This window comes from Anopheles coustani, chromosome 3 (assembly GCF_943734705.1).
Source record: "Anopheles coustani chromosome 3, idAnoCousDA_361_x.2, whole genome shotgun sequence".
NCBI classification, from domain to species: Eukaryota; Metazoa; Arthropoda; class Insecta; order Diptera; family Culicidae; genus Anopheles; species Anopheles coustani.
Window position 1 is genome coordinate 84,687,542 of NC_071288.1, and position 25,328 is coordinate 84,712,869.

Genomic DNA, 25,328 nt, shown 5'->3' on the forward strand with positions numbered 1-25,328 from the left:
GGCCAAACAGGATCAATTGGCCCCATCCGTCCAATCCAGTGTGCGTGTGTGCTTGTGTGTGTGTGAGAGAGAGAGAGAGAAAGAGAAAGCGTATGGATGCGTCTGCCGGATGTAAGTATGTGTGATTGTGTGTGAATATATTAATTGAAATCATTACCGAGCAAGAAAACAGGAACGCGGGTTTTCGCTATAGAATGTACTTACGCAATAGAGTGTATTTAAAAGTAGTTGTATCCAATCCATCCCACGTTGCTGTGGCCCAGTTGCAGCAGTTGAGCAAAGACGGTCACACTACACCTTAGAAGGCCGACGTCCGACCGGAATGGAAAAGATACACCAGCAAACTCCGCGTACCACCATCCTTATCCAGCATCCGATCGTCGGTAGGATCGTCGACGAAATGTTAGTTTTGCTTTGAATTTGTTTGGCCATATTATCACGTTAACCGTTATTAAGCGCCTCTCACACACCCGTACATTTGTTGTATATCAACTTGTTGGGTACTCGTTGTTGGGCGATCGTTTGTCGCTTCGCTTGGACCCATCGCTTCCGTTGAGGGGACGGAAGGTAAAATGAGTGTATTAGCTAGTTTGTAGAATAATCCGCAACGTTAGTATAAAGCGCCATGCGATGGTGTAACTGCATGGCACCGATGCTATTACCACGGCATTACTCTTGTTTGCTCTAAATCGGTCGTCCTTCTTGAACCGATAATACACTGCGGTATCAAAAAAAAAGAACAAATCAGAAACTCCATCCAATTTACCATTTACCGAAAACGACAGGAGAACAAACGGTAGACCACGAAACGGAGACGGAAGTCCGTTCACCTACCGCCGTGAGAGGAATATGTTATTCTAATACCTTAGTTTTAATTCCCTAGCATATACATTATACGAGATGCACCTACCTGTAACATCACGTGCACCATACTTAAGTTTATGAAAAGCGGAAACGTAATCGACGTGTTCGCAGTGGAAGGTGAGTTAGAATAAGGAAGTGAAACGTATTCTCGATAGTAACAAGAGCAACAAACATATGTTGAAAAATCTAAAGAAATTATCTAAAGATTACTTCACGGAACCGTTAAAGGAATGCAATATATTATCGTTCAGTTTTTCTCGTTTTTAACCGTGTTTCGGGTGTTAAGATTGTTCAACATTAAAGTTAAAAATAAATATGATATACAACAGAGTAACACGAAAATATTTTTTTCAACTGTCCCAATTTCAGAGCGTGTGGTTTGAAGAAGGTACAGTATGAACCATTCTACAAAAAAAAAACACAATTTCCAGCTGGATCACCAATTTCTATTCGATTCAATTGCTGGCTCCATCTTTACCGCCAAAATGTGTGGCGTCAAATTAGAATACAAAAAATACCTCGAAACCGATGCACACTATTAAATTGTTTTTACGTACATTATATATCCATGTGTTGCTATGTTCGAGTACATTGTCCTGCCGATAGCTCTAGTCCATCGCTTACCTCCTTTTGCGCATTATGCCACGAAACTATATTGGTAACCGTACCAAATCTAGCAGGCTCCGCGCATGACACACGTTTTTTTGTGACTGGTTTTGCGCGTCGTGGAAGGAATATGCGTCACCAAAACACGTGACGAAACAAGATCGTGTTCTGGATTTGATTTGCGTCTCTTCCGATATATGCTCACACCGTTGCCTTCGTTCGTGGGGAGAGGACACCATTGTATTGCTTTTGTCCTTCTCCTTTCTGACATTGCTTTGAACATTGAAATCTTTTAAATTCTCAGTTTTCCGTCCTGGTTGCGTAACACAAACGAACAACTGAAAAAAATGAACACGGAGACCGGAATGGAAAACATGCTTTGTATTCATACTTCGGAATCATGGTAAGGTAAGGTGGGGCAGGACGCGCCCCTTAAGCGAAAAACATTATTTTCTTCTATTCCTTTCATTAAAAAGTCTCCAATTTTTAAAGTTAGATAAATAAACATCTTTTTTATGTATGAAAAATATCAAACACTATATCAAACTAATCAATTTCATATTAAATAAGATTTTCGAAGGGCCTTTCAGTTTTTGCTCCGCTGACAATAGTGGGGCAAGATGGCCCAGCCGGTGGGGCAGGACGCGCCACTACGTAAACATGGGGCAAGATGGCCTAAAACAGACAGGAGATGGACCAAGGTTGCTTGTTGAAAGGTTAGTCTATGCAGAGGCACTAGTAAACAGTCCGATCTGAGCCCCTGTAACCCACATTGGATTGAATTTTGTGGTGTACCATTCAAAAGACAGTTTGGGTATAAATTCGTTGCTGAATTCCGAACAATTATTGAATATTTTCACGGATCTGTTTTTGGCCTTTTATACAACCGCCTTAGTACAACCTTTACAATTACATCAACCTTGCAGGTAGCACTTCTGACAGAGTCAAAATTTGACGTTTTGTAATCCAGATGATCTGTGGTTTGAAAACACAGTTGAATATCATAAAAAATTAACACAAATTTCATATGAAGAACTAAAAACTATTCGTTTCTTATGAAACTCACATGGCATGTTTAATATTAGACTTATTTAAATCAACAATGCGTTGATAATGGAGGCACCGTGCGACTGGCTCTAGTTTTAATGGTGCGTCCTGCCCCATTGTTTACATTTGGAATGCTATGGCGTCTTGCCCCACCAAGGCCGGCGCATCTTGCCCCACTCTGAGGATCGTCCGTTTTATGTAATTTGTTCAAAATTTTGAGAATTTTAAAACAGTTTCTCTTCGGTATTCGTTAAATACCATTATCAGGTAGTAAAAGAAGGCCTCGGTGTTTAAAAAATATTATATCAAAGCATGCCATACCTTACATAAAAGTGACAAAATATTAGATCATTTAGAGTCAATTTGGTTTTTTCTCGTTTTCTTTTTGAAATGGTTATTTCGTGCAGTGAAATTTACATAGTCTGTAGTAGATACGTTGATGAACATATTCTATTACTTAAATTATTTTTAAATGGCTTAATTCAGCGAAAAACAGGCCGGGGCATCTTGCCCCACCGGCGCGTCTTGCCCCACCTTCCCCTACATATATTTTCTTGGTGTATATATTTTCTGTTGCAATGTCGTAAAAACATAAGCGCAACAAACACAATCATACAAAGTTTGCTTTTCAAAGGGTTTCATGTACGAGCTCAATGTTCCTCTGGAAGTGGATAGAGGTGAGCACACGTTAACACGACGTTTTGCGGACGGACGACCCCGGATGTAGGTCAGCTTCTCGTTGAAAAAGGCAGCGTGGTTCACACATCGGCAAAGTGAGCGAAAAAAAAAACCGCTAGTTTGAAGTAAATATCCTAGGGATATCCAATCTAAGGGGTTTCTTTCTATCATGTAATTTATTCGCGTCAGTTCCAACTAGAAGTCTGAAAACGAATGGTTTAAAGCTGAGTTTCCTGAGTTGTAATGTTATCTGAAAAAAGCCTTCCCTGATATCTGAAAGTTTGACCCAGAAACAATGTTTCACCAATACTAATCGAATTTAAATAATTTCCACGCAACTCTCATAAATTAAACGACTTGCGAACTATACAAATTTCCCAATATACTCGCATTAATCTTGGTAAAACAACCATAGCCCCAAGAATTCAAAAACTGGATAAATTCATCATTCAGGTGAAAAAACAAGGCGACAATCAATTTGATATAGTAAATTTAAAAATTCATTTTATTCATAAGTTCATTGGTTTGACAGAACCTATGTAAGGCTCGTTTCGTATGTTTACGTAAGAGATGATCAAGAGTTACAAATTTAAAAGAAAATGAAATATGATTTTGAAATAGAAAACCGAAATTTGTTCATTGAATATATGAAAATGATATCAATTGTGCAATGGTGGTTCAATCAAGAATAACAGTACAAACGAAACAAAATGGTACAGCGCTGTAGTTATAATCTCTTATAGGACTAAGCATACCGCACACAAAACGGCCATGCCGAAAGTGTTCGTTGCGTTGGTTCAATAGTTGTGGTTTTTTTTTCCTCAGGCACATCTCACGACCTTAACTAAGTGTGTAGTAGAGTGTACCACTGGCATTTTAAATGGAAGATTGTCACCGCCTTCGGCTACGAAAATTCATTAACATTTGTACTTCTTTCGTTTGAAAAATTAAAAAATAATAAAAAAAAAAATCGCCCTGCACAACAACCTCCTCTCTCTTACCTCCTAATTTAGAGGTAGTAAAGACGATTTTCGAGCTGCTGATGCGGCTGCTGGTGGAGGTGCTGCGACGTGAGGAACGCCAGCTTGTGGGCGTACTGGCACACCGCAGGAACAGCAACGGAGCCGCACCAGTTGTAGTACACGTGAGTCTGTTTTGATGTGTAGACCTGAAGCTGATCTGCCTTCAAACCACTCTCGTCAAAAATGACATTGTATCCGGTAGGCGAAACAGTCCCTTGGCGCACGGACTGTGAAATTAGGTAGAAATCCGTCCTAGAATATGAGAGAGAGAAACCCACATGGTGACATTCTTTTCTGCATCTTTCCCAACTATTTCAATATATCTCATACCTTTCCGGCAAAGTGATGATATCATCAACCACCGTTCCGGGCGGTGGATTGCGGCCACCCATGAAGAGCCGCGTGTTGATACGCTTGTTCACCACCACAATTGTGAGTTGCGATTTGAACTCACTGTTGACGTACACTTCCGCCAAGCGCTTTTTGATGGCGTCCACCTCGTGTCGCACAACATGTCCCAGCTGGCCCTCGCCAACACCATCGCGGTACATTAGGATGCGCCGTGGGAGCACCCCTGCACCGAACTGCTGCTGATAGGAGCGCAGCGCTTTGACGATGTTGGTGGAGATGAAACTCGACAGCTCCTCGCCACGGGCGTGCGGCTCAATGCTGGAAAAGTACCGCGGCTCCGGACCGCCGCTGGTCGCGTACATCGTAGCAACGAGGGCACCGTATGACTTGGACTTATCACGCGCGTCGTGGCACACGTCGAAACCCACCACCATCACGCTACTGAGAGGATTCTTCACGATCCATGGGATACCGCCCAACTTACAATTGAGCTGAATGGCTACCTTCGTCGCTACCGACATTAGGGTGCGCGGATTGCCACCCTTTGGTGTGATCGTGCGCGCCTTGATTACCTGAGTAGGAATCGCCCGATCAACGCAACACTTTTTCTTGATGGCACTGTAACGGTCGGCATTATCATTCGGCACCACGCACATGATCAGCTGTGGGTCTTTGTTGATCAGATCGTTCAGCACAGCTACGTAAGAGTTGTTATTGTTGTCCCGTGTCAGCACCCTGGAGGAAAAGAAAATAAGATTAGTACAACATGGGAAAATTCGCGCTCGACTTCAGCTAACTTACGTTTGCGGGTGGGCAATCATGAAACCAACTCCCTTGGCCGCGGTCATCATGCAGCCGAGGAAATCATTGATTAGCCCCTCTTGGCCACGTTGACACACGACGTACCAGTTGTTCAGCGGAATCGACTTAAATAGTCGATTATTACGAAAAGCCGAGGTCCAATCAGCTTCCGCACCGGCCGGAATGCCGGGTGCATCGATGCGGAAAATTATATTTTCTTGTGGGAGGGTGCGAGCTGGAACCTCCACCAAGCGCCGATCAAGCTCGGTATTCCAATACTTAAACACGTCTCGACTCTCTTTGGTTTCCTGCAGTCGCGAATTGAACTTCTGCAGGCGCTCGATACGCTTATCCGCTCCGATACGTGTGTGGTCGGCGATGGCACGCATCAAATTGAAATCTCGACGCATCTCGTCTGTGATGCCCGTCATACGGCACAATTCTGGCACGAGCATGATAGGACCGGTAACACCGGAACGCTGCATGCGCAACGACGGCACGGATACCAGCATCGGTTGCTTCGGGTCGCGAATTTGAATGTTATACTGTTGTTTAAAATAATCGACGAATGAAATGGTCGAGCCGTCCTTTTTGGAGAAGGTCGAGGATGGAGTGGTCTCGAAGTCGACGTCTGTTATTTTGTATGTTTTTTGGTTGTAAATCGACATAACCACAGACCCAATCAAGACGCTTTTGAACTGGTCTTTGAACCGGCCGGGATTGCGCATCATATTTTGGAGCGCATTGTAGCATGTTTCGGTTCGCAGGACACGGTGTGTGATCTCGATACACAACATTACGTCCTGCTCGTGCTGGCGGATAGACGTGACGTAACCGGGATAAAGCTCCAGTCCGTACTGCGGGATGGCGATCTTTGATACAGGATCGAAGAAATGACGGTTCATCTCCAATAGTTTAAGACTGGCCATTGCTTGACGATGCATTAGATTTAGGATCATCATGGCTTGTTCCGATGCCATGTCCACAGTGCCAACATGCCGAACCGTCATTTTATAAAGAATATCCGTCCGGGGGTCCTTCACCTGAAGTTCAACCATTTCGGTTTTAAGCTTGTTATAAAGGAACAGCATAGTCCCTTCAAAAATGTAGGGCCCGAAAGCAGCCCCATGGATCCGTAGCAGCGCGTGGATGACGCGCGAGTCCTCCACCGGCGGATCGAAGTCAATGCGATACTGGAATACCACACCTCTATCCAGACGGTTCAGGCGAAAATAGTTAGTCTTTAAGACCATCTTCGAACCGGTTGCACCCTGCTTTGATGGCGCATTTGCGAGTCGAGTCACGACGACTTCCGGCATTGCGCGCTTTCCTCGCATGGCTCCACGACCCGTGGCATCTCCACCGTTGCCACCGCCGTTTCCGCCTCGTTGAGGTACAACCGCAGACGACGACGGATCGGCCATTTTGGCAGCCGGTTCTCCTCCACCATTTCCTCCCGCACCAGGCATTTGCGACCTGGGTTGTTTCCAGTCGGGCTGCGGACGACCGCCACCAGCTGCTGTTCCTCCTGTACCGCCGGCAGCGCCACGGAGATTACCACGTCCCCGGCCTCGTTGAGCTGCTTGTTGTTGTTCCATTATTTGTGGTTCCAAAAAGAGCTACGAAGTGAAAAAGAAATTGAGAATAAAAGTAGTGAAATTTTTATTAATGAAATGGTTTAACTTGAACTATTTGAAAATCAGTTTCTGTTCAGGCTGTGCGAAAAGTATTAAAAAAATCGTATCTGCTGCCAAAAGGAAAAGATTAGAATTTGCTAAAAAAAAACAAAGTGAATAAAAGCCCATGTTATGTATTGTTCACATACGAAACCAAAATAAATTTGTTTGATAGCGATGGGCAAACAATTGTCTGGATAACGAAAAATGAGGAGCTGGACGCGAAGCATGTAATACAGACCATAAAGTACGACGGTGGAAAGCGTTGTTATAGCGCCGAATTGCACACTTCGGCAATTGGCAGCAAAGACCATCGCCGGTTTACAAATCCCCTTCAATCCACACTGGATAATCTCACCATGTGGGCGGCCAGCCTAGGTATCGAATTTTCGCCTCAAAAATCGGAAATGACACGGAGAACAACAGACTGGTTAACCCGGTCTTTGATGTTTTTCTCTATGGCACAAACATCACAATTGCCAGAACTTTTGGATACCTAAGCGTATGGTTCGATACAAAAAAAAATGTGTGGAGGTCACATGTCAATTCCTTACTACAGAAATGTAGTAAGAGGATCAACTTCTTGAGCTCATCCCTCTGATCTCCTGAGGCTATACCAGACCACGATCTGGTTATGGTTGCATCTGCTTCCACTGGGCGGCCGAGACGCACTTGATCAAGCTCGAGCGGATCCAGTACCGTTGTTTGCGTATTGCTCTAGGAAGCATGAACTCAACACATAATATGTCCTTGGAATGGTGATGCCGCTGATTCTTCGTTTCACCCAGCTTTCGCTTCGCCTTCTTATACGAGCCAGTGTATCTAATCCTTTAGTGCTAGAGAATTTTGAGGTGGGCTCAAAATGCAAAATCATGAAAACTTTTCATGATTTTCTATCACTTCAGGTCTGCCCTAGCTTACATTATCGTACTGCTCTCCCAGAATCCTACAATTCCCTAATTTCTATAGACACCTTATTCAAGGCGGAAACCAAGGAAATGCCCGATTCCCTACGCACGATGTCCATTCCCAGAATTTGTGTGAAGAAGTTTGGCCACTTACCGACGGGCAACACATTTTACACAGACGGCTCCTCCTCGCACGAAGGCACGGGTTTCGGAGTGTTTAACCACACCTCCGAGATCTACCATAAACTGCGCCAGCCATGCTCCCGGCTACATTGCAGAACTGATACCCATCTTTCATGGACTGATGGATGATCATCAGCGCGAGACCACCTGACACTTTTCACATTTTCATAGACGGTCTAAGTGCTGCTCAGCCAATTCTCTTAAGAGCAAAGATCACATTATTCATAAAATACACGACGTCTTGTGCTCAATGTTTGATAAAGCGTTCAGGATGGATATCGCAAATATAAGTTCCAGCGTATTGCGGCATTGTGGGCAACGAAATGGCCGACATTCAAGCCAAACGCGGTGCCCACGAGGACAGCTTCTTTGAGAGGCCGATTCCGCTTCACGAGTTCCTTTCCATGTCACAACTCTGCTTATCTAGGTGGCAGAGGAGGTGGGATGATGATGAGCTCGGGAGGTTTCTGCATTCGATCACACCCCAGATAACTTTGCGCCCCTGGTTCAAAGGATTCGGAGTGGGTTGCGCGTTCATCAGCATGATGTCTAGACTTATGTCAAACCATTTTGCGATGAATGGACACCTGCAACGTGTAGGCTTGGTTGACTGCAAAGCATGCGGCTGCGGCGAAGGATTCCACGAGACTGACCACATCCTCTGGTCATGCGTGGATTTCGACGCCTCACGTCCCAAACTATTAGCCGAGCTCCAGGTATTGGGGAGGCCCCCGCGACCCCCATCCGTGACATCCTGGGGCAAAAGGATTTCAAATACGCGTGGATTTATCTTTAAATATGCCAGAAAAATATGGAATCGCACTGTAAAACAATCCTGCTTCCATCCAAATTCCCTGTCTTCCTTTTGTTGTGTGAATTAACGTGTAGATATGGATGCAATGGACCTCGAGTACGGGATAGCGTGTGGTAGGGGGCGGCATCGCTTGCGGCTGCCGAGCACCACACATGCGATATCCAGCCACCCCGCACCATCCACAAGACCCAACTCACAGACCACAGCACAACCCGCCGGCACAGTCCACAGCCAACCCGTCAACAACTGAGTTAACCCGGGATAAGGTTACAGCCGCGGTAAGCTGGAGAAAATGCCACGCTACAATTAGCATTAGGTTAAGAAAAATGTAATATTTTTGGTAAAACAAGTACGATACGGCTTGGCCATCCAAATATAAAAAAAAAGTCAAAGAAAGTGCGGCAAAATCGCAACTTTCAGCAGTTTACTTTTACCAGCAGGATAACGATCCCAAACATACTGCGCGTTTGGTGCAGGAATGACTGATATACAGTTACTCCCAAAAAGACAATATCGAACTTGAATTCACCACAAAATTAATTGATTCGATGCCTAGCCGCTTGAAACCCGTTTGGTAATCCCAAAGGAGGCCAAACAAAATATTAAAAGGTGTTCAATAAATCTTTTTCAATCTTAGTTCACATTGTATACCATGATTTTCATGAGTTCTCAATATTTTTTAAAGTTTGATCAGGTAAAGGCCTAAAATTAAGGCTGCACGTCGGCAGATGCAAGTTGCAAGTAAGTAGGCAAGTAGCCGTTCGCACTGTAGCAAGTACTTGCTGGTAACTAAAATCACTCACACAAACAGGATGGTATGCATTTTAATGATTTGATCTTCAATAAATAAAAAACAAATCTTTGATGCTACAAAATAATATTCCTGTAATAAAAGTCGGAAGTTATTCAAAACCAATCACGAAAACTAACAAGTTTTTATTTGGCATCTTGTAATTAAACGAGTTGTCAACCTCCTACTTTTGCCTGCAAAAATAAACTCGGTTCTATTGTATTTCTATCGGCAAAAATTACTCGGTTGTAAGTAACTACTTGTTGCTAGGCCCCATTCGCACAGAGCAGGTACGCTGCAACTTGCCACTTGTCACTTGCCGCTCATTGCGAATTAGCCTTTAAAAAAATTGATTTACTTACATTTGATATTTATTTAAATTCCCTGTAATGTATTTCATTCAAATCCACTAATGATCTCCTATCTACCGACAACAATAAAACTACCACTAGATTGGTTTAAATCGCATTATTTAAGGTCGAAGGAAGCGCAAAGGTAGAAAAATTGTTTTATGAAATAAAATAAAATTCGATATTTTTCAATACATTGCTTTATAGTCTTCTACAACAATATATCAACTCGTACCCACTATTGAACATGAATTTCAGAGACATAACTAAAGACAACTTTCGATAAGGACGATCGACGAATAGTCGTTCAAATTTAACTTCTATTGTTGGGGCAACATTTAAGGGAAACAAAAAGCAGATTCAGTAGTAGGCTTTCACCTACTTTTTTGTCGCTTACTTTGTTATCTTCTTTGGTGGCTTTAGCATCACTTTGTTTAACGGATTGTCACACACGACTAAAGATATTTATTTTCTTCCTTTCCTTATCGCTTTCTTTTCATTCTCCCATCATACCCTGAACATGTACATTTTCATGACGAGGCTGAAATATGATGCTCAGCATTCTTGGTTGCATTGAACCAACTAACACAGAATACCATAACCAAAGAAAACAGTAAGTGTTACAAAATGTGGCATCATCAAAATACACAACTGCATGGATCGACAAAAAACTGCCTAACCGCCATTTTATTCCACTGAAAACAGTGTTAATGGTGGCGATCATATCCACGATATTAAAACCAAGAGCGTTTCGATACTCCGAAGAAATAGAAACCTCAAAAATATAGGAACATAGTGAATCTGTCAATACCTATTCCCAGTACCACTCAAAGGTTTTCACAAAACTTGACACAAAACGGGTACAACGGAACCAAAAACGTCCAAACACGTTTGTTCAGTTCAGCCGGCAAGGCAAACAAAAAGGGCAGCGCCAATGGCAGGTAAACTTTCGGTTTCCCTCGAAGGACCTAACTGACTATGTGTGAGTGTGTGGCGGAATTAGACGGCACGCGGGCGGATGCGTGTGCTTCTAAGTATAAGTGGTTTGATACTTCCAAAAGAACAAGGCCAATATTCTTCGGCAGCTGCTTTTTAGTCGGCGATAAGCATGTACAGTACTCACTCGAAACGAACAATCCCATACAATCAAAACATAGAATATATACAGATTATACGTCATTCGATCGGACGCCAAGCCACAACCATTAAGCTGCGTCTCAATTATTTACAATACCGAAAAATGATCTAGGCACGCTTGTGTAACAAAATGAATAAGTGTCTGCTATCGAAGTTGACGGCGGCCATTTTATTTTAGTTATTCCAAAAAGATACTATTTGGCACTTCAATGACCAAAAATTATGCACCTTGGGAAGCGAGCGAAAATGTCATTTCAGAAAATGCAATGATCAAATTACATACCTTTTCACGCTTGTTCACATTAATTGATCAATGCCGGTCGAGCTAGCTGCACTGAACTGCACAATCACTAAACTTCACTCGCACTGCTCTCACTAATTCCGCAGCAGGAATCAAGTCTAAATGGAGATACGTGTGAACTGAACGACCTACTGAAACGAAATGAAACTCTTTTGCTGGGTCAGTGTTGAAATTAGTGTTGGCAGAATCGGGATTCGGAAGATTTGAAGATTCGATCCCTAGACGAGTTCTACAGATTCGAATCCCATTTGACAGATTCTAAAGATTTGAATCCCATTTGACGGATTCTAAAGAACAAGTCGATCTGTAGACAACCCGGTTGACAAAAATTCAAATTTTTTGCAGCTGTCATGTAGTACCAGCAAGTTTTTCCATGGCAGATTGCTGGGACTCTTGCTGGCACTACATAGTACCAGCAACAATGTCAATTTCTGTCAACCGGGAATTTCAGAAAGATTTCAGTTTACGAGAATGGAACGTTGGATAGAATGGATTGAACTTAGGTTAAGTTATTCGTGATTTAACTTTCAAGTAAAATTCATGTATGTACAAACTTACAACGGGAAACCTCACATCAGAAATTCATGTCATGTTTTTATTATGGAAAAGGCAAAATATCAGTAGTGATTTGATGCGATTTTCGTCATATTTCTCTGAAAAGACTAGAGCGATGGTGGTATTAATTTGATTAGAAGATTGTCAAATACATATGCTGATTCTTAAGTAAATTATTCACTGAATTTAACAAATATAACGGATTAGGATTAGGATTTGGAGTTTTGGAATTCGGAATAGATTTGAATTAATAGATTCAAGTCCCTGTGGGATTTGATTTTCCAAACACTAGTGGAATTGAAAGATTACCTCTGTCAAGCATACACGGTATACATATCTGTGGTATGCCATGAGACGTTGAATTTGATGAGGTTGGCTGATGTCAGTGCTCTGACGAGTTGGCCCTGCGATTCTCCTGCGACCACATTCTCCTGCGAAGTGTCAAAGTAATAAAAAAAAGAAGAAGAAGGCGAAAATGAAATAAATGTAAACATAACAAACCTCAAAAACAAAATCAACGGACATACGGTGATAAGTTTACGTGTTTCTTTTGTAGTTACGGTAATATTCATTTTATAGCTAGAATTTTTAATTTGAGATTTATTTCCCCGTGATGAAACTTTTTTTTTATTTCAGAAACTTTGACCTCCTCAGCCATTCGTCTCTGCCTATGATGAAACTAAATTACATTTCCGTTGGATTTTAAGGTTAATAGGCAGTTTTTTTTCGGCAATGTGGCACCCGGTGCAAATGCATAAGGCGATAATGTGATGGATGCATATTTTACTTTTAGTGTGAACTGAAATAAGATCTTGTTTGCTTTGAAGGAAGCTTTTTGAGTAAACTGAAATATCAAAAATAAAAACAGCAGAGAATGACGCGTGCCTAGACTATCAAGAACTTTGCGCTTGCATTAACTGGCGACAGCATTGGTACCGCAAAACGCGGCTACACGAACCGCAAAGATTTTGACGTAAACTTATACGGTTTTTGAGTTTGCGGTTGGAGTTTGCGGCTCGTGTAGCGGGCTGGTAACAAACCACTGACATCTACCGTAGGTTCCGCTTTGTTCCAGTTACCTTGATATTATGGAAAAAATGCTAAATGTTTTTTTTTGCTTTTTGCTGCTGTTAGTATTCATCTGTTTAGCATGAATATATATATATATATATATATATATATATATATATATATATATATATATATATATATATATATATAATGCCTACTAAAATTAATATAAACTGTGATTATCATCGAAATAATCGAAATTCTTTCTATTAATTATGATCATTCTTTGACAACCGCAGACAGATACAACCCTGGACTTGCCACAACATAGCATAGCCCATATATGATCTGTGCATACTTTGCTTCGTGACGTCTTTCACACTCGAAGAAACTAGCAAGTGAGACTAGGAAAGAAGATATATTCGCCATAAAACAACATTTAAGCGCAAGCCCTTCTTGTGGGAAGACTATGAAGCATGCGTTTATCACGTTGCAGCAAATTTTTCATCACTTCCAAAGTAGTTCGTGACTTCACCAGTTGTGTGGGAAAATTGTGAGCAAAGTTTTGCGATAGTTGCTTCAATAATCCGTCGGGCGTGTATGTGTTTTCCCATCCATTTTCCATAACGTGTAAGTATTTTTGACATTTTCATAAAATGTTCGAGTTATTCTCGGTATGGTAGTTGGTAAATTGCGTGAGAAAAATCTTCGCCATTCTTTTCCTGTTGAAATACCAGGAGGGACGTGGTAAATTTCGTCTCTTTCTCTCACACGCATTCGAGCGAGCTCACGACGGTCTCATTCGAATCAGCGAGCAATTTTTTCGCATGGCAGCAGTAATGAACTTAAAACCGAGAAATTTTACTTGCGTAATGGTTTATTGAACTCCATCAATTAAAGCCACAATGTCGTCAAAGTTATTAAGCCAATGGCAGCGTGATTAGAATCGTATTGATTTTTCTATTCACATTCGAAAATGGTATTGGTAACAATGATAAGAATTTTAGACTCGCCATATTTGTGAGGCCCAGCTATGTCGTGGCTCCCTTCGATCTACAATCGAAAGTAGTAACCTGATTTCCTCCGGTGTCGGTTATGCTCGAAATATCCTGAGCCGCAGTCTTATTGATCTACGAGGGTAATGGAGGACAATTTTTTCAGACAATTGTATGTGGGTATCGCCCTCTTTTCCATGTTGAACAATTAGCAAGTTGTCGAGCTATTGAGCGCAGGGAACATTTTGCACCTATCAGAGATTTTTTTCTTTTCTTGAATTTATTTCACAGCTAAAACATATTTGCCTTACGTGTCGACGGCATTACGTATGCACGTAGCGTGAATCCTAGAATCGCTGGAAACAGCTGCAAGAGTGCACTTCCTCTTCTAGCCAACATCTGTCGTCTGCATCATCATCATCCGAGCGGGGTCGAAGTGGAAGTGCGTGACGTTGTTTAGGTCTGCATCCTTACTGATTTGCCGAAAGTTGGGTTAATTGATTACCAGCCAAAAGGATCGCCTGGAGCGGCGCCTATCGTTTTATATGCCTTTAGAAAGCGTACAAGGTAAGTGCTTCACAATATTATAGAAAAGTAAAGTCTGCGGTTGCCACGAATGCAACTTTGGCGAAGAAATAACTACCCAACCAAACCACCAAAAACAATACTAGTTTCGATCGTATAATAAATGATTGACAATGGAAGGTTTGTTTCGTAAATGGTAAATGGTAACTGTTCCTGTTTGAGAGCTTTGTTTTCATAATAATTAAAAAAAGTATCATTACGTTCACCATTTCTATTTGATCCATTATAAATTCAAATTACCATAAATAAGGTCATTAATCCTGCGTTTTATAGATGTGATTTACTGATATCTTGTAACAAGCTATCCAATGATAATTTTTATCAATCCAGTTTGATGCTTTAATATTTCTCACTTTACTTTTCTCTTTGTTTCCAGAAACACCAGCACTCAAAGGAGCACCGCTATCTTCCATATCACGGAGTTTCAGTGGTACGACGTGCATGATTTCTCATAGGAGCAGTAAAAGTCATAGGTACGTTTCTTAGTGTTTTTGCTGCTGCTCCACGAACACATCCTTTGCCTAGCAACTGATGCATTTTCTTTCATTCTTTCAATCGTTGGCAGGACTTCAAAATATTCTAGCAATAGACACCGGAAATTACAACCGTTCAGGGAAACGTGAAAAATTGAAGCAAAATTAGGCACCTGTATATTTTTATTTAAATTGTGATAAGTATCGTCTTAACGAATATATTGTACGAGCTGTGCATCGCTAATCCGTCGCTACATTCGCTCGCTTAAAGCAGCGAAAATCAACGTCTGCATTTGGCGAAAGAGTGTCTCCCGCATTCGTTTGGAACAGCAAGCTGAAAGAGGTGAATATTCTCTATTTGTGGTAGGAAAAGAATGTTTAACATTTCTACTAAATTCTACATGAGCTATCAAGAATCAAGAAGATAAACTGTTCTGGTGCGTCGTTACTTTGCCGACAGTTGCTTTTTGCCATACATACGAAAATTTAAAAAAAACTCGACACGTATATAAACACCTAATACTTCGGGAATAGGCTATAGAATAGCTTGCAATTTGTTTGACCGTAGTATTCGATTATGCGTTAACTATCGTTCTTATAATTCAATCATACCCTATTTTCTTTTTCGTTGCTAAATGATACTCGTTCAAGATTGAACATTTCTAATAATTAAGGATTTTATTCTGTTTTTGTCATTTGTTTGTATTGATTATGCACGGTAGATTGATCTGCGAAAAAGGCTACCTTGGTAGACAGTGGAAGTAACGTGTTGGTGTGTTTATAACTAGAGGACAATATATATATTGTTGCCTCAGTGTCAAGGCGGAAAACAAATCCCGTACCACGTAGGACGGGAAGTGAACAGAGGAATTGATCCTGCTGATTTATCTCTAAGAAAGAGGGTCGATAAAAGCCCCACCACGCGCCACCATCACCACATCATCCCACAAATGCTTTTGTCACCAACAACAACGGCACACAGCAGATTCGAGTACGCCGTAATCGCCACTGGAGGATTGCATTCGCAAAAAAATCGACCGATCATCGATCGCTTCACCGGTGAACAGATGAATTTGGTCAGCTTGCAGCAGCCGTCTCGTTGGTTTCGTTAAGAATCATCACCACAACGGTGCAGTGCTATCTGAACCCTTCTCCCCATCCATAGTTGAAACACCCGGGGAAGAGTTGTTTTGCATGAAGTAGAATCACGAGCATCATATACTATCGTTAGGCTGTCGGCGCCGGCGTTCAAATTGCAGACGGACGATCTGGTTCTGCGTTCAATAGCCGAATAGATCGGATCGAAGAGTTCCCGCTGACGAACACCACTTGCGAGTGTGTGAACTATAGTAGGAACGAATTCCTGAGTCTGTAAGGTATATAACTTTATCATTGCATTTCATTGTTTGTAATTAAAATCTCATATAAATCATTCCATTAATCTTCGTGCAGATCAACAGCTTCGTCCCGTTTGTTGTAAAAAGAGTGCGCTGCATCACACGCCTGTCGCAAAAATGGCTACCGTGAACGTGAATCGCAATGTCACTGACATCTTCTATCGCTACAAGATGCCGCGTATCAACGCGAAGGTGGAAGGTAAAGGTAACGGCATCAAGACGGTTATTGTGAACATGGTGGACGTGGCCAGAGCTATTGGACGGCCTGCAACCTATCCGACGAAGTACTTCGGGTGCGAACTGGGTGCGCAAACCCAGTTTGATCACAAGGTAAGAATTAATGGGAGTGTTTTGCGCTGACTGGTTGAGTTCGGTTGTAATTGATTATGACCATTATTTTTTTCTTCTATCAATTCTAGAACGAACGTTTCATCGTGAATGGATCGCATGATGCGACCAAGTTGCAGGATCTACTCGACGGGTTCATTCGTAAGTACGTGCTGTGCCCTGAGTGCGACAATCCGGAAACCGATTTGCTGGTCTCGTCCAAGAAGGGAACCATCTCGCAGGGCTGTAAAGCTTGTGGTTTCCACGGTCCCCTCGAGGTGAACCACAAGGTGAACACGTACATCATCAAGAATCCGCCGAACGTGAACCCGGCTAGTCAGGGTGCGTCGTTGACTGAAGGAAAGCGTAACAAGCGCTCGAAGAAGGGTGAGAACGGTGACGATTCGACGGTCGGTCTGAACACCACCGCCAACGGATCGGCGCACGACAACGGTGAGACCAACGGTGATGAGTCACCGAACGAGTCGCTTGTGGGCACAACCGGGAGTGTCGTGGCTGCGGGTGTAATTGCTAACGGCGAGGACGATGTCAGCTGGACCGTCGATACGTCTGAGGAGGCGGTGCGGGCCCGGATGCAGGATCTCACCGATGGCGCCAAGAACATGACCGTCTCGGACGACTTTGACAAAACGGAAAAGGAGCGCATGGACATTTTCTACGAGCTGGTCAAGAAGAAGCGGGACGCAGGTGAGCTGGACAACTTGCAGGTGCATAAGGAGCTGGTGACGGAGGCGAGTCGGCTCGATATCCAGTCGAAGTCGACGCTGGTGCTGGCGGAATTATTGTTCACTTCCAACATCACGCAAGAGGCGCGCAAGTATCGGAATTTGCTGCTGCGCTTTACACACGAAGACAAGAAGGCGCAGAAGTACTTTATTGGTGGCCTAGAGCAGATCATCTCGCTGCACGCCGACAAACTGATGGACAAGGTGCCCGGCATCCTCAAGCTGTTCTACGACAGTGACGTCCTGGACGAGAAAGTTATCCTCGACTGGTCGCAGAAGGTCAGCAAGAAGTACGTGTCGAAGGAGGTTGCCGCGCAGATCCATGAGCGGGCCAAACCGTTCGTCCAGTGGCTGCAGGAGGCCGAGGAGGAGGAGTCATCCGAGGAGGATGACGACTCGGAGGTCGAAATTGAGTATGATGATCGCGCGAAGGTGGATTCACTGCGCAAGGGACCGACCAAGCCGGAACCGAAGAAGGCTGCAGCTGCTGCCGTGGAGGACGACGAGGATGGCGAAGATCTTAACATTGACGATATTTAAGCCTCCTCTGAACCTTCTACCAACACCTTACTTCTTTTCTTTCGCGTTTTGTCCACGTTTTCTCGTGATCCAAAGGACGATGAACAAAGATATGCATAGTTAGCCTATCGAAATCCCTCGAGAATTTTTCTCTACACAAATCAGGCAACTATTTTCACCTGACATTGTTTCTTAGTAAGAACATACCTTTATCGAATCGGCATGTAATTGAACTGGCTTTTGTTGCTTTGCTGGTTTGTCCAAAGAAAATTAGGTCCGCACACCCCTGGCTGGTAATGGGTTATCGAAAATCGATCGCTAATATTCTGTTTGATATTCGCGATTGCAATACCGACCGGTTGAAATTACGAATTACGTACGAATGTTGTGTGCTGTAGGATGATCACGAGAATACACACAGTGGAAGCTTTTAATTCGAAGAATGGCATGGCTTATGATCCGTTTTTTTCCTTATCTCTTTCCTGTGTTAGTATGGAAATAAACATTCAAGCATATAAAAAATAAACAAAAAAAGAATAAAAATTTTCATTCAGTAAAATACAAACTTTTGTTTTACTTTCCGCTTTATTAGAACCTCAAGCAGTAGTTAACTTTGTCACATTCAGTACAATTTCCGCTTATCACTTACAAAACCTCTCGTGAACTTTCACATTTTGAAAGCTTAATTTTCTATATAATTTTTATTCTCTCAAAACCCTTCGGAATGTTCCTCAGCAACGTTACGAGACGTTAGTTGCAAGATAACGCTACCCAAATCTGCGCACGAATGCATCATTATCTCCATCTTTACAGCTTTATCCCACCCTTGCCGTGATAGGCATCGTTCCATCCCACAGCAAACAAGTGATCGTAACGTGGTATCGTAAAATGCTCATGTTTCTCCAGCATCAGCGCGCACTTCAGTATCTCATCAGTACACAGTACGATACGGTCGAAGTGCGTATCAATTATTAGAAGCAGTTGCGCGCTTTCATTAGTCGTTTCCTCTACCAATCGATCTTTCTCGTGCGCTATAAAGACCCGTAGGACTTTTGACGACAGGATGCAGCGGGAAGAATTTCATCTGGATACGGGCGTAAACCACCCTGAAGGCTCTGAAAATGATCGCCAAAAACTTACCAGCGGCTTTCCCCGATGCAAAATTAATTCCATCCTGAGTAAACTGTGCATTGGACTGCTTATAGTGGTTGTGTTGGCGATCATTTTTATTTGCGTCGCGTTCGTAATATCGTACGAGAATGAGGAACAACTTGTCGCCACTATTGAACTGCATACGGTTGATTTGCCCCCAGGTTTGTTGTGTTGCACACATTTGGGGCAGAGGTTGTCCGCGGGTTTTACTTTTCCTCTACTTCTTTCAGAGCAATCGGTATGGTTTGAAACGAACCTCGCGGAGCTACGTAATGCGTTTCGCGTGCCGAAAAACAATCGGCGAGCGAAGAACGTGGCCCTGTTCGTTGCCCTGGGCATGGCAGAATCGTCTGGCGCTCAGCAAACCCCGATCTGGGAATCTTTTCCTCATCTGGCTTTGCTGCGTGCGTCACAAGATCGTTGGGCTAAGTTTAACCCAACGGCCTTGTTTTGCGGCATTGAAACTCGTCCCAACACGATTGGATTGGACGCGGGGGTGGAACCAGCGGACGAATGCATAAACGTTGAGCATAATTATCAAACGCACGAAGTAGCATCAATTGTGCAGTGGGCGCAGGTGGTCGGACGTCGGACGGCGCTGGTTACCAACGGGGAAATAGTAATGCCCTTTCCGGCCGCGCTTTACGCACACACGCCGAACGAAAGCTGGACGTTTACGTCTCCCGAGCCCACACACTGCCCAAGCGTCCAAACGCAGCTACTCCGGAGTGATACGGGAAAGCAGCTGAACGTCATCGCAGGATCCTTTGATTGTACGACACCATCATGTAAGGACAATTTTGTTGCTGCCTGGGAAGGGCAAAAAATGCAAGATGATTTATCCTACCGGGTATCGGCGGACATGAATGATCTTCTGAACTCCGGGGATGACAGTGAATATGTGCTTGGCTTATACAATCAGTTAGAACTGAAGAAACCAGGCGCATTCCAAAATCTAACTCTCGGTGCATTACATTCCGTGCATACATCAGAAGGTTTTCTGCTCGTTGCAATTGCGGACTCAATGAAAGAGATCTCTCTGCAGGAGCTGGACGCCACCGTGCGGTCAACAATGTGGAAACTGAGGTATTGAACGCGATCAAACGCGTGGTATGCAATGGTTTTGAATAAATTGGTTGACAATTTTTATTCACATTTTAGCGATACCCTCGAAGATAGCCTGATAATAGTGCTCCGATCTAGCAATCGTGAAGGATTTGCAGCCGTACATGCCACGGGACCGATGTCCCATTTGTTGCATCGTGTGCACAACCAAACGTATTTGGCTCATTTTATATCCTACGCTGCCAGAACTGGCCGTTTTCGAGATTCGGATCTAGCCAACTTTGTCCTTCAAATATTCTAATCATATGAATGTGAAACTTTTATTAAAGGTGCATACTTTGCCGAAGCAATAAATACGTGAGGTGGTTTTTCTGAATCTCAGTATACATTGTTTTGTAACGTTGTTTTTCATATTCTTCTGTTATGCTTTATTTCTTGTCTTCAATCAAAAGAAGATATATCAATTGAAAAAGAGGATAGAAAATTAAAAAGACCTAAATGCAACTAGCCGATTGCTTGTTGTTTCACCTTTTTTTAACGATAAATGTATGAAAAAAGTTACTTAGCAAAGACAAACGTTACAGTCCACTCCTCTAATCTCTAAACCGACGGCAAAAAGTGCCTCACACCAATACCTTCATACAATTTCAGCCATTTTTGACAGCTGGCCAGATTATGAAATTACTTCGCAGCGCAATACGTCAGACGCCTCCTTCATTCACTACAAAATACACCTGTGGAAGGTAGTGCCGCAGTTCGATTGTATGTAGCTGTACGTATCCTTTCGTTACTCGATGGTAGGTTAAAAAAGTGAACGTTTCCGGTGGCAGCACGATTTCGGTGGATTTTGTCCTCCCGACGCCTTACAGGTGCGGTAAAGGCGCACGTGCACGTGCCGTCCGCGCTATCGGTTGTTTGTGTTAGCCTCTAAATAGCAGGCTTTATTATCAGGCCCATCCTCTTCCCTTTGTGTTGCTCTTACTTAAAGCCGCGAGATAAGAGTTTTCATCGCTCGCGGATGTAACAACTCGGACATCAAAACAACACCCCAGCCTTACCTTTGGAGAGGGCATGATTATTATGTAAGCGCCACGACCCCCGGGACCACTGCCCGTACGCGGATCTAGGACAGTAGTAGACGGCGAAGCAGACACAACGGGCGTTGAAACGCTAATCGAAAGTTGATTCATCCGTTTATTTTCCTTACGTTTTCCTAATACGTAACCCGCAACCGTCCCAGTCGAGCACGGTGCGTGGATGACGGTGTGGTTTACCTTTTCTTTTGCTTTGTCATGTCATATTTGGCACCGTAATTGACTCCTGTTGACCTCCACCTAAGACAGTTTGTATTTCTTTTTTTCTCATTTAGCGTACTTCAACGCCGATCGTTACAAAAGCAGACTAATGATGATAATGCAAAAGTTATAAGTCCTCCAGTTAGTTGTGGTGCTCCAGCAACTCGTGAATGTGACTTTACTTTTGGTCAAGAAGCTACGCTTGAAAATAGTCAAAAATAATCCTTTCCGTATCCCGCACATTCGGAGATACTCAGATACAAGTGAAAAGAAAACGAAGAACAATCGTACGCATCACCATGGCGGAAAAGGTAAACACACAGGGCTGTGTGTTCTCGCTGCTTTACTCGGTCGGTTCGTTTGCGCTGGCCTGTGCCAGTCTGTCCACGTTGAACCCAAGTGATCGGATAACGGTGCAGAAGGGCGCACTGCTTATCAGCTTAGGATTCGTGTACTTCGTGGCGCTTACCGAGTTTCTCAACAAGCTCCTGTTGAAGACCTCCATCGGACACAACTTTGTCAAGCGTTACCGATTGCGCGTGTCGGACGTTTTGGATATCACGAACAAGTAAGTAGCAAAATGTGAAATTACACTTAGATCACATCGTACGATCTTGACACACTGTTACTTTTTCATTCTTCTTTCGCAGGCTTGTCTCGGCCGTTCAGGCTGCCTTTTCCTGCATTGCCGGCCTTTTTGTGTGCCGATGGTCGTGCCCAAGAAATTTCCTACATGCTTCACATTTTCTCTCGGAATCGTACGCCTGGTTCGCTGCGTCGTACTTTTTCTACGACCTTTGGTCCATGTACAAAATCTACGCTGCTGAAGCTGCAATAAAAATCAAAGCGAAGCTCGGTCTTCAGGCAGATCGAGCCGGAGATAACAACAATGTCGGCAACAATGGTTTGGCTAATAGTGGCGTGGCAAAGCCTGGCGAAAGTGCGACACACGGTCTGCAGTTTGAAGTCTTTGACGACATCCCGAGCATGGAGCAGGGCACACTATCCTTCGTTGGCCAGAGTAAAATGGGCATACCCAGCTTTGCCAAGTACCTGGCGTCGCATCCTTTGATGGTGTTCCATCACCTGTTTATTGGCTCGTATGGGTTGATCGTAATTTCGGTAGGCTTTAATGTGTAAAAAAACACACCGTGTGCGGTTGCTCACCTGCTTCGATTTGTTCTTTTGCAGTACCTTCGGGGCGGCCTCGGAGACTGTGTTTTCAGTTTCATGTTCATGATGGAACTGTCCACGCCGTTCGTTTCGTTCCGGAGCATCCTCAGCGTAATGGGACTGAAGCAGTCGAAAATGTACGTCATCAATGGCCTGCTAATGCTGGTAACGTTCTTCTGGTGTCGTGTCTTCCTCATGCCTTACGTGTGCTACTACTACAGCCAGGTGGTGAACAAACCATTTTTCGAGGTAACCTGATGCGTTCCGTGTTGATAAGATAAACAATGCTCAGTGCCTGTTTCCCGCATAATTTCTATCACCACCTCCGATTTCTTACAGGCCGTTTGGAATTTGCCATGGGGATGCAAGGTCAGCATTTTGGCACTCTTTTTACCCCAGCTGTACTGGTTCCGATTGATGGTACGAGGTGCAATGAAGGTAGTTATTTTCCCCGAGTCTTTATCATTAGCACCGGAGTTTATTTAAAACACTTATTTGTTTTCCTATGTTTTAGGTTTTCTTTCCATCGAAAAACAATCGCCGACGCACAAACGCTTCTTCCTGCGCAAATGATGTGTCTGCCAATGGGGGAACAATCAAACCATCACAATCCAAAGATAGTGAAATACGCTCCCTAATGTAAAATTTACTTCTAGAGGACAACTAGACGAAATCCCCGGGGCGATAAGTGCGAGTGCGAGACTTGACGTTTGTGCTTTGTGTGCTGGAAAAAAGCGGGCATTCATACCTTAGTAACTTTATGGCATAAGTGTTATTTTGTGTGTAAATTCAATGTTCACAACCACACGTTGTCTTGCAACGTCACAGCGGACAAAATGTGCGTACAGTAAACGAAACGAAACTGTGGGAGGTACGAACGGATAGGCACGGATATGGCATGAAGGCGGAAATGTTCCAGCATTCGATTTTCACTTCCATGTTTACAAAGAGTAGAAGCAGCTAAACATTTTTTCGCTTTTCATTTAGTTTACTAGTCATAGTTTTTTGCTACTGGATGTGCAGCTTAAAATCACGGAAACCAAGTAGTGCAGGGACTGGAACACAGATCTTCCAAGTTATTCTTGCCTTTTTCGAGCTAATCGTTTTGTTTGGAGGTATACAATATTACACGCCGTTGTTCTGTCGTTAAGTTAAGTTAAATCGTGTACTAGACTATCACCAGAAAACCAAAACCTAGAGATTTACCAACGGAGCCCACACTTACACTTACTTTTTACACACTGTTGTTACGAAGGATAACTAGCTGACCCGAGGCAACAAACACAAGATTACTTATACAGCGAACGAATCCAACGTTAGATGATAGACTTTTTTTGTGCATTTTTTCTACAGAACAACGCACAACGTTTTCGTGCGTTTTGGCTATGAAGATATATACACCTATATTAATTCTGCGGTACGTTTGTGGTGTTCATTGTTGCAAGGCGGGAACAGGAATTAACGTGTGTGTGTGTATGTTGGAGATGGAGACGTGTTAGAAGTGGAAACAAACGGTCGGTCGAGAAATGGTTATCGGACGGACGATCCAAAACAAAAATATATATAAAACTATTCTATGGAGCTTTCATATTAGTGTGATGTTTACCGATTATTAGAGAATGTGATAGACCTGTAAGAACTCTGTAGCACATTTGGAGAGGTTTTTTAAGCAACCGCGTCAAAGCTGGAAGGTTAAAACATGTATTGCAAAAAGGAAATGCCTGATAGATATTGAAGACAAAGTAAATAGTTCAGTGTAGCGGTTAATTCAGACGCTAGAGGACGCCGATGCTAGTAAAATTGAGAAACCCATTTGGAACTCTGGGGGAAACGTTTATCCAGTAATGTGTACTGAAATTTAGAAATCAGAAAAATAATTGATAGATGTTCCAACATTCGTGTAGACTGGTAGTTGTTGTGGGGAACATAAAAATGGGATTGAACGAAATCGTGGGTGGCACCTTGCTATAATGTCTTCGTTGTGAAAATGTACACTAGCAGGTAACAACTTGCACGAGCGAGACGAAATCGTTGGACGAAACCATTGGTTAGGAGTTTGTGCACTGAGTACGTTATTGTATTGCAGTTAAATGTGGCATCTAAACTGATCGGGTAATACGAAATATCTGAACCATAATGAAATGTGGTGTTTGTGTACCAATTTACATGGAAATAAAATATGTATTGGATTTTGTAGCCTTCCTATCCTTTGTTATTCTAAATGATGGTCTCGAATTTGATTTGTATTAGCGATAAGTCAACACGTGATTGACTGCTAGATGTTTCTGCAAAATGCTTGTTCTAAGTAGGTGTGCTTAGAAGACACTTGGTATTGCATTGTATTCCAGGTTGAGAAAAAAGTAGTAGGCAATTCTGTTGAATTATACTTGTTGTTTCCAATATATTTGTTAGAGATAGTAATTTTTAATAATTAAAACATGAATATTATTGATCCAGTTATCCTGTACAAGTAGCATTAGTGGAGCTTTCAACCGAATGTATAAACG

At 42.9% G+C, this 25,328-nt stretch overlaps 4 protein-coding genes across 6 annotated transcripts; 3 read left to right on the forward strand and 1 right to left on the reverse strand.

The window, feature by feature from the left end:
- Positions 1 to 3,672: 3,672 nt before the first annotated feature.
- On the reverse strand, positions 3,673 to 11,650 carry LOC131270904 (protein aubergine-like). Of its 2 annotated transcripts, XM_058272488.1 has the most exons (5): positions 11,511 to 11,650; positions 5,370 to 6,988; positions 4,548 to 5,303; positions 4,197 to 4,469; positions 3,673 to 4,099 (listed from the first exon to the last, which is right to left on the reverse strand). In XM_058272488.1, exons 2-4 carry the CDS (start codon positions 6,965 to 6,967, stop codon positions 4,205 to 4,207), a joined length of 2,619 nt encoding a protein of 872 aa, XP_058128471.1. In that variant the 5' UTR covers positions 6,968 to 6,988; positions 11,511 to 11,650; the 3' UTR covers positions 3,673 to 4,099; positions 4,197 to 4,204. The 2 variants fall into 2 exon arrangements, with proteins under 2 accessions (XP_058128471.1, XP_058128470.1); XM_058272487.1 differs by having other exon boundaries at positions 3,673 to 4,469.
- A 1,937-nt stretch (positions 11,651 to 13,587) lies between these two features.
- On the forward strand, positions 13,588 to 18,695 carry LOC131270998 (eukaryotic translation initiation factor 5). The gene is made up of 7 exons (XM_058272496.1): positions 13,588 to 13,724; positions 14,381 to 14,656; positions 15,051 to 15,147; positions 15,240 to 15,490; positions 15,870 to 16,523; positions 16,600 to 16,874; positions 16,964 to 18,695. The coding sequence occupies exons 6-7, from the start codon at positions 16,662 to 16,664 to the stop codon at positions 18,155 to 18,157; spliced, it is 1,407 nt and encodes a 468-aa protein (XP_058128479.1). The 5' UTR covers positions 13,588 to 13,724; positions 14,381 to 14,656; positions 15,051 to 15,147; positions 15,240 to 15,490; positions 15,870 to 16,523; positions 16,600 to 16,661; the 3' UTR covers positions 18,158 to 18,695.
- Positions 18,696 to 19,199: 504 nt separating this feature from the next.
- LOC131271027 (alkaline phosphatase 4-like) lies at positions 19,200 to 20,713 on the forward strand. The gene is made up of 3 exons (XM_058272499.1): positions 19,200 to 19,449; positions 19,519 to 20,374; positions 20,450 to 20,713. The coding sequence occupies exons 1-3, from the start codon at positions 19,200 to 19,202 to the stop codon at positions 20,652 to 20,654; spliced, it is 1,311 nt and encodes a 436-aa protein (XP_058128482.1). The 3' UTR covers positions 20,655 to 20,713.
- A 329-nt stretch (positions 20,714 to 21,042) lies between these two features.
- On the forward strand, positions 21,043 to 25,010 carry LOC131271042 (TLC domain-containing protein 3A). Of its 2 annotated transcripts, none has more exons than XM_058272500.1 (6): positions 21,043 to 21,150; positions 21,723 to 22,216; positions 22,299 to 22,770; positions 22,840 to 23,070; positions 23,161 to 23,259; positions 23,336 to 25,010. In XM_058272500.1, exons 2-6 carry the CDS (start codon positions 21,948 to 21,950, stop codon positions 23,462 to 23,464), a joined length of 1,200 nt encoding a protein of 399 aa, XP_058128483.1. In that variant the 5' UTR covers positions 21,043 to 21,150; positions 21,723 to 21,947; the 3' UTR covers positions 23,465 to 25,010. The 2 variants fall into 2 exon arrangements, with proteins under 2 accessions (XP_058128483.1, XP_058128484.1); XM_058272501.1 differs by having other exon boundaries at positions 21,043 to 21,125.
- Positions 25,011 to 25,328: the final 318 nt, after the last annotated feature.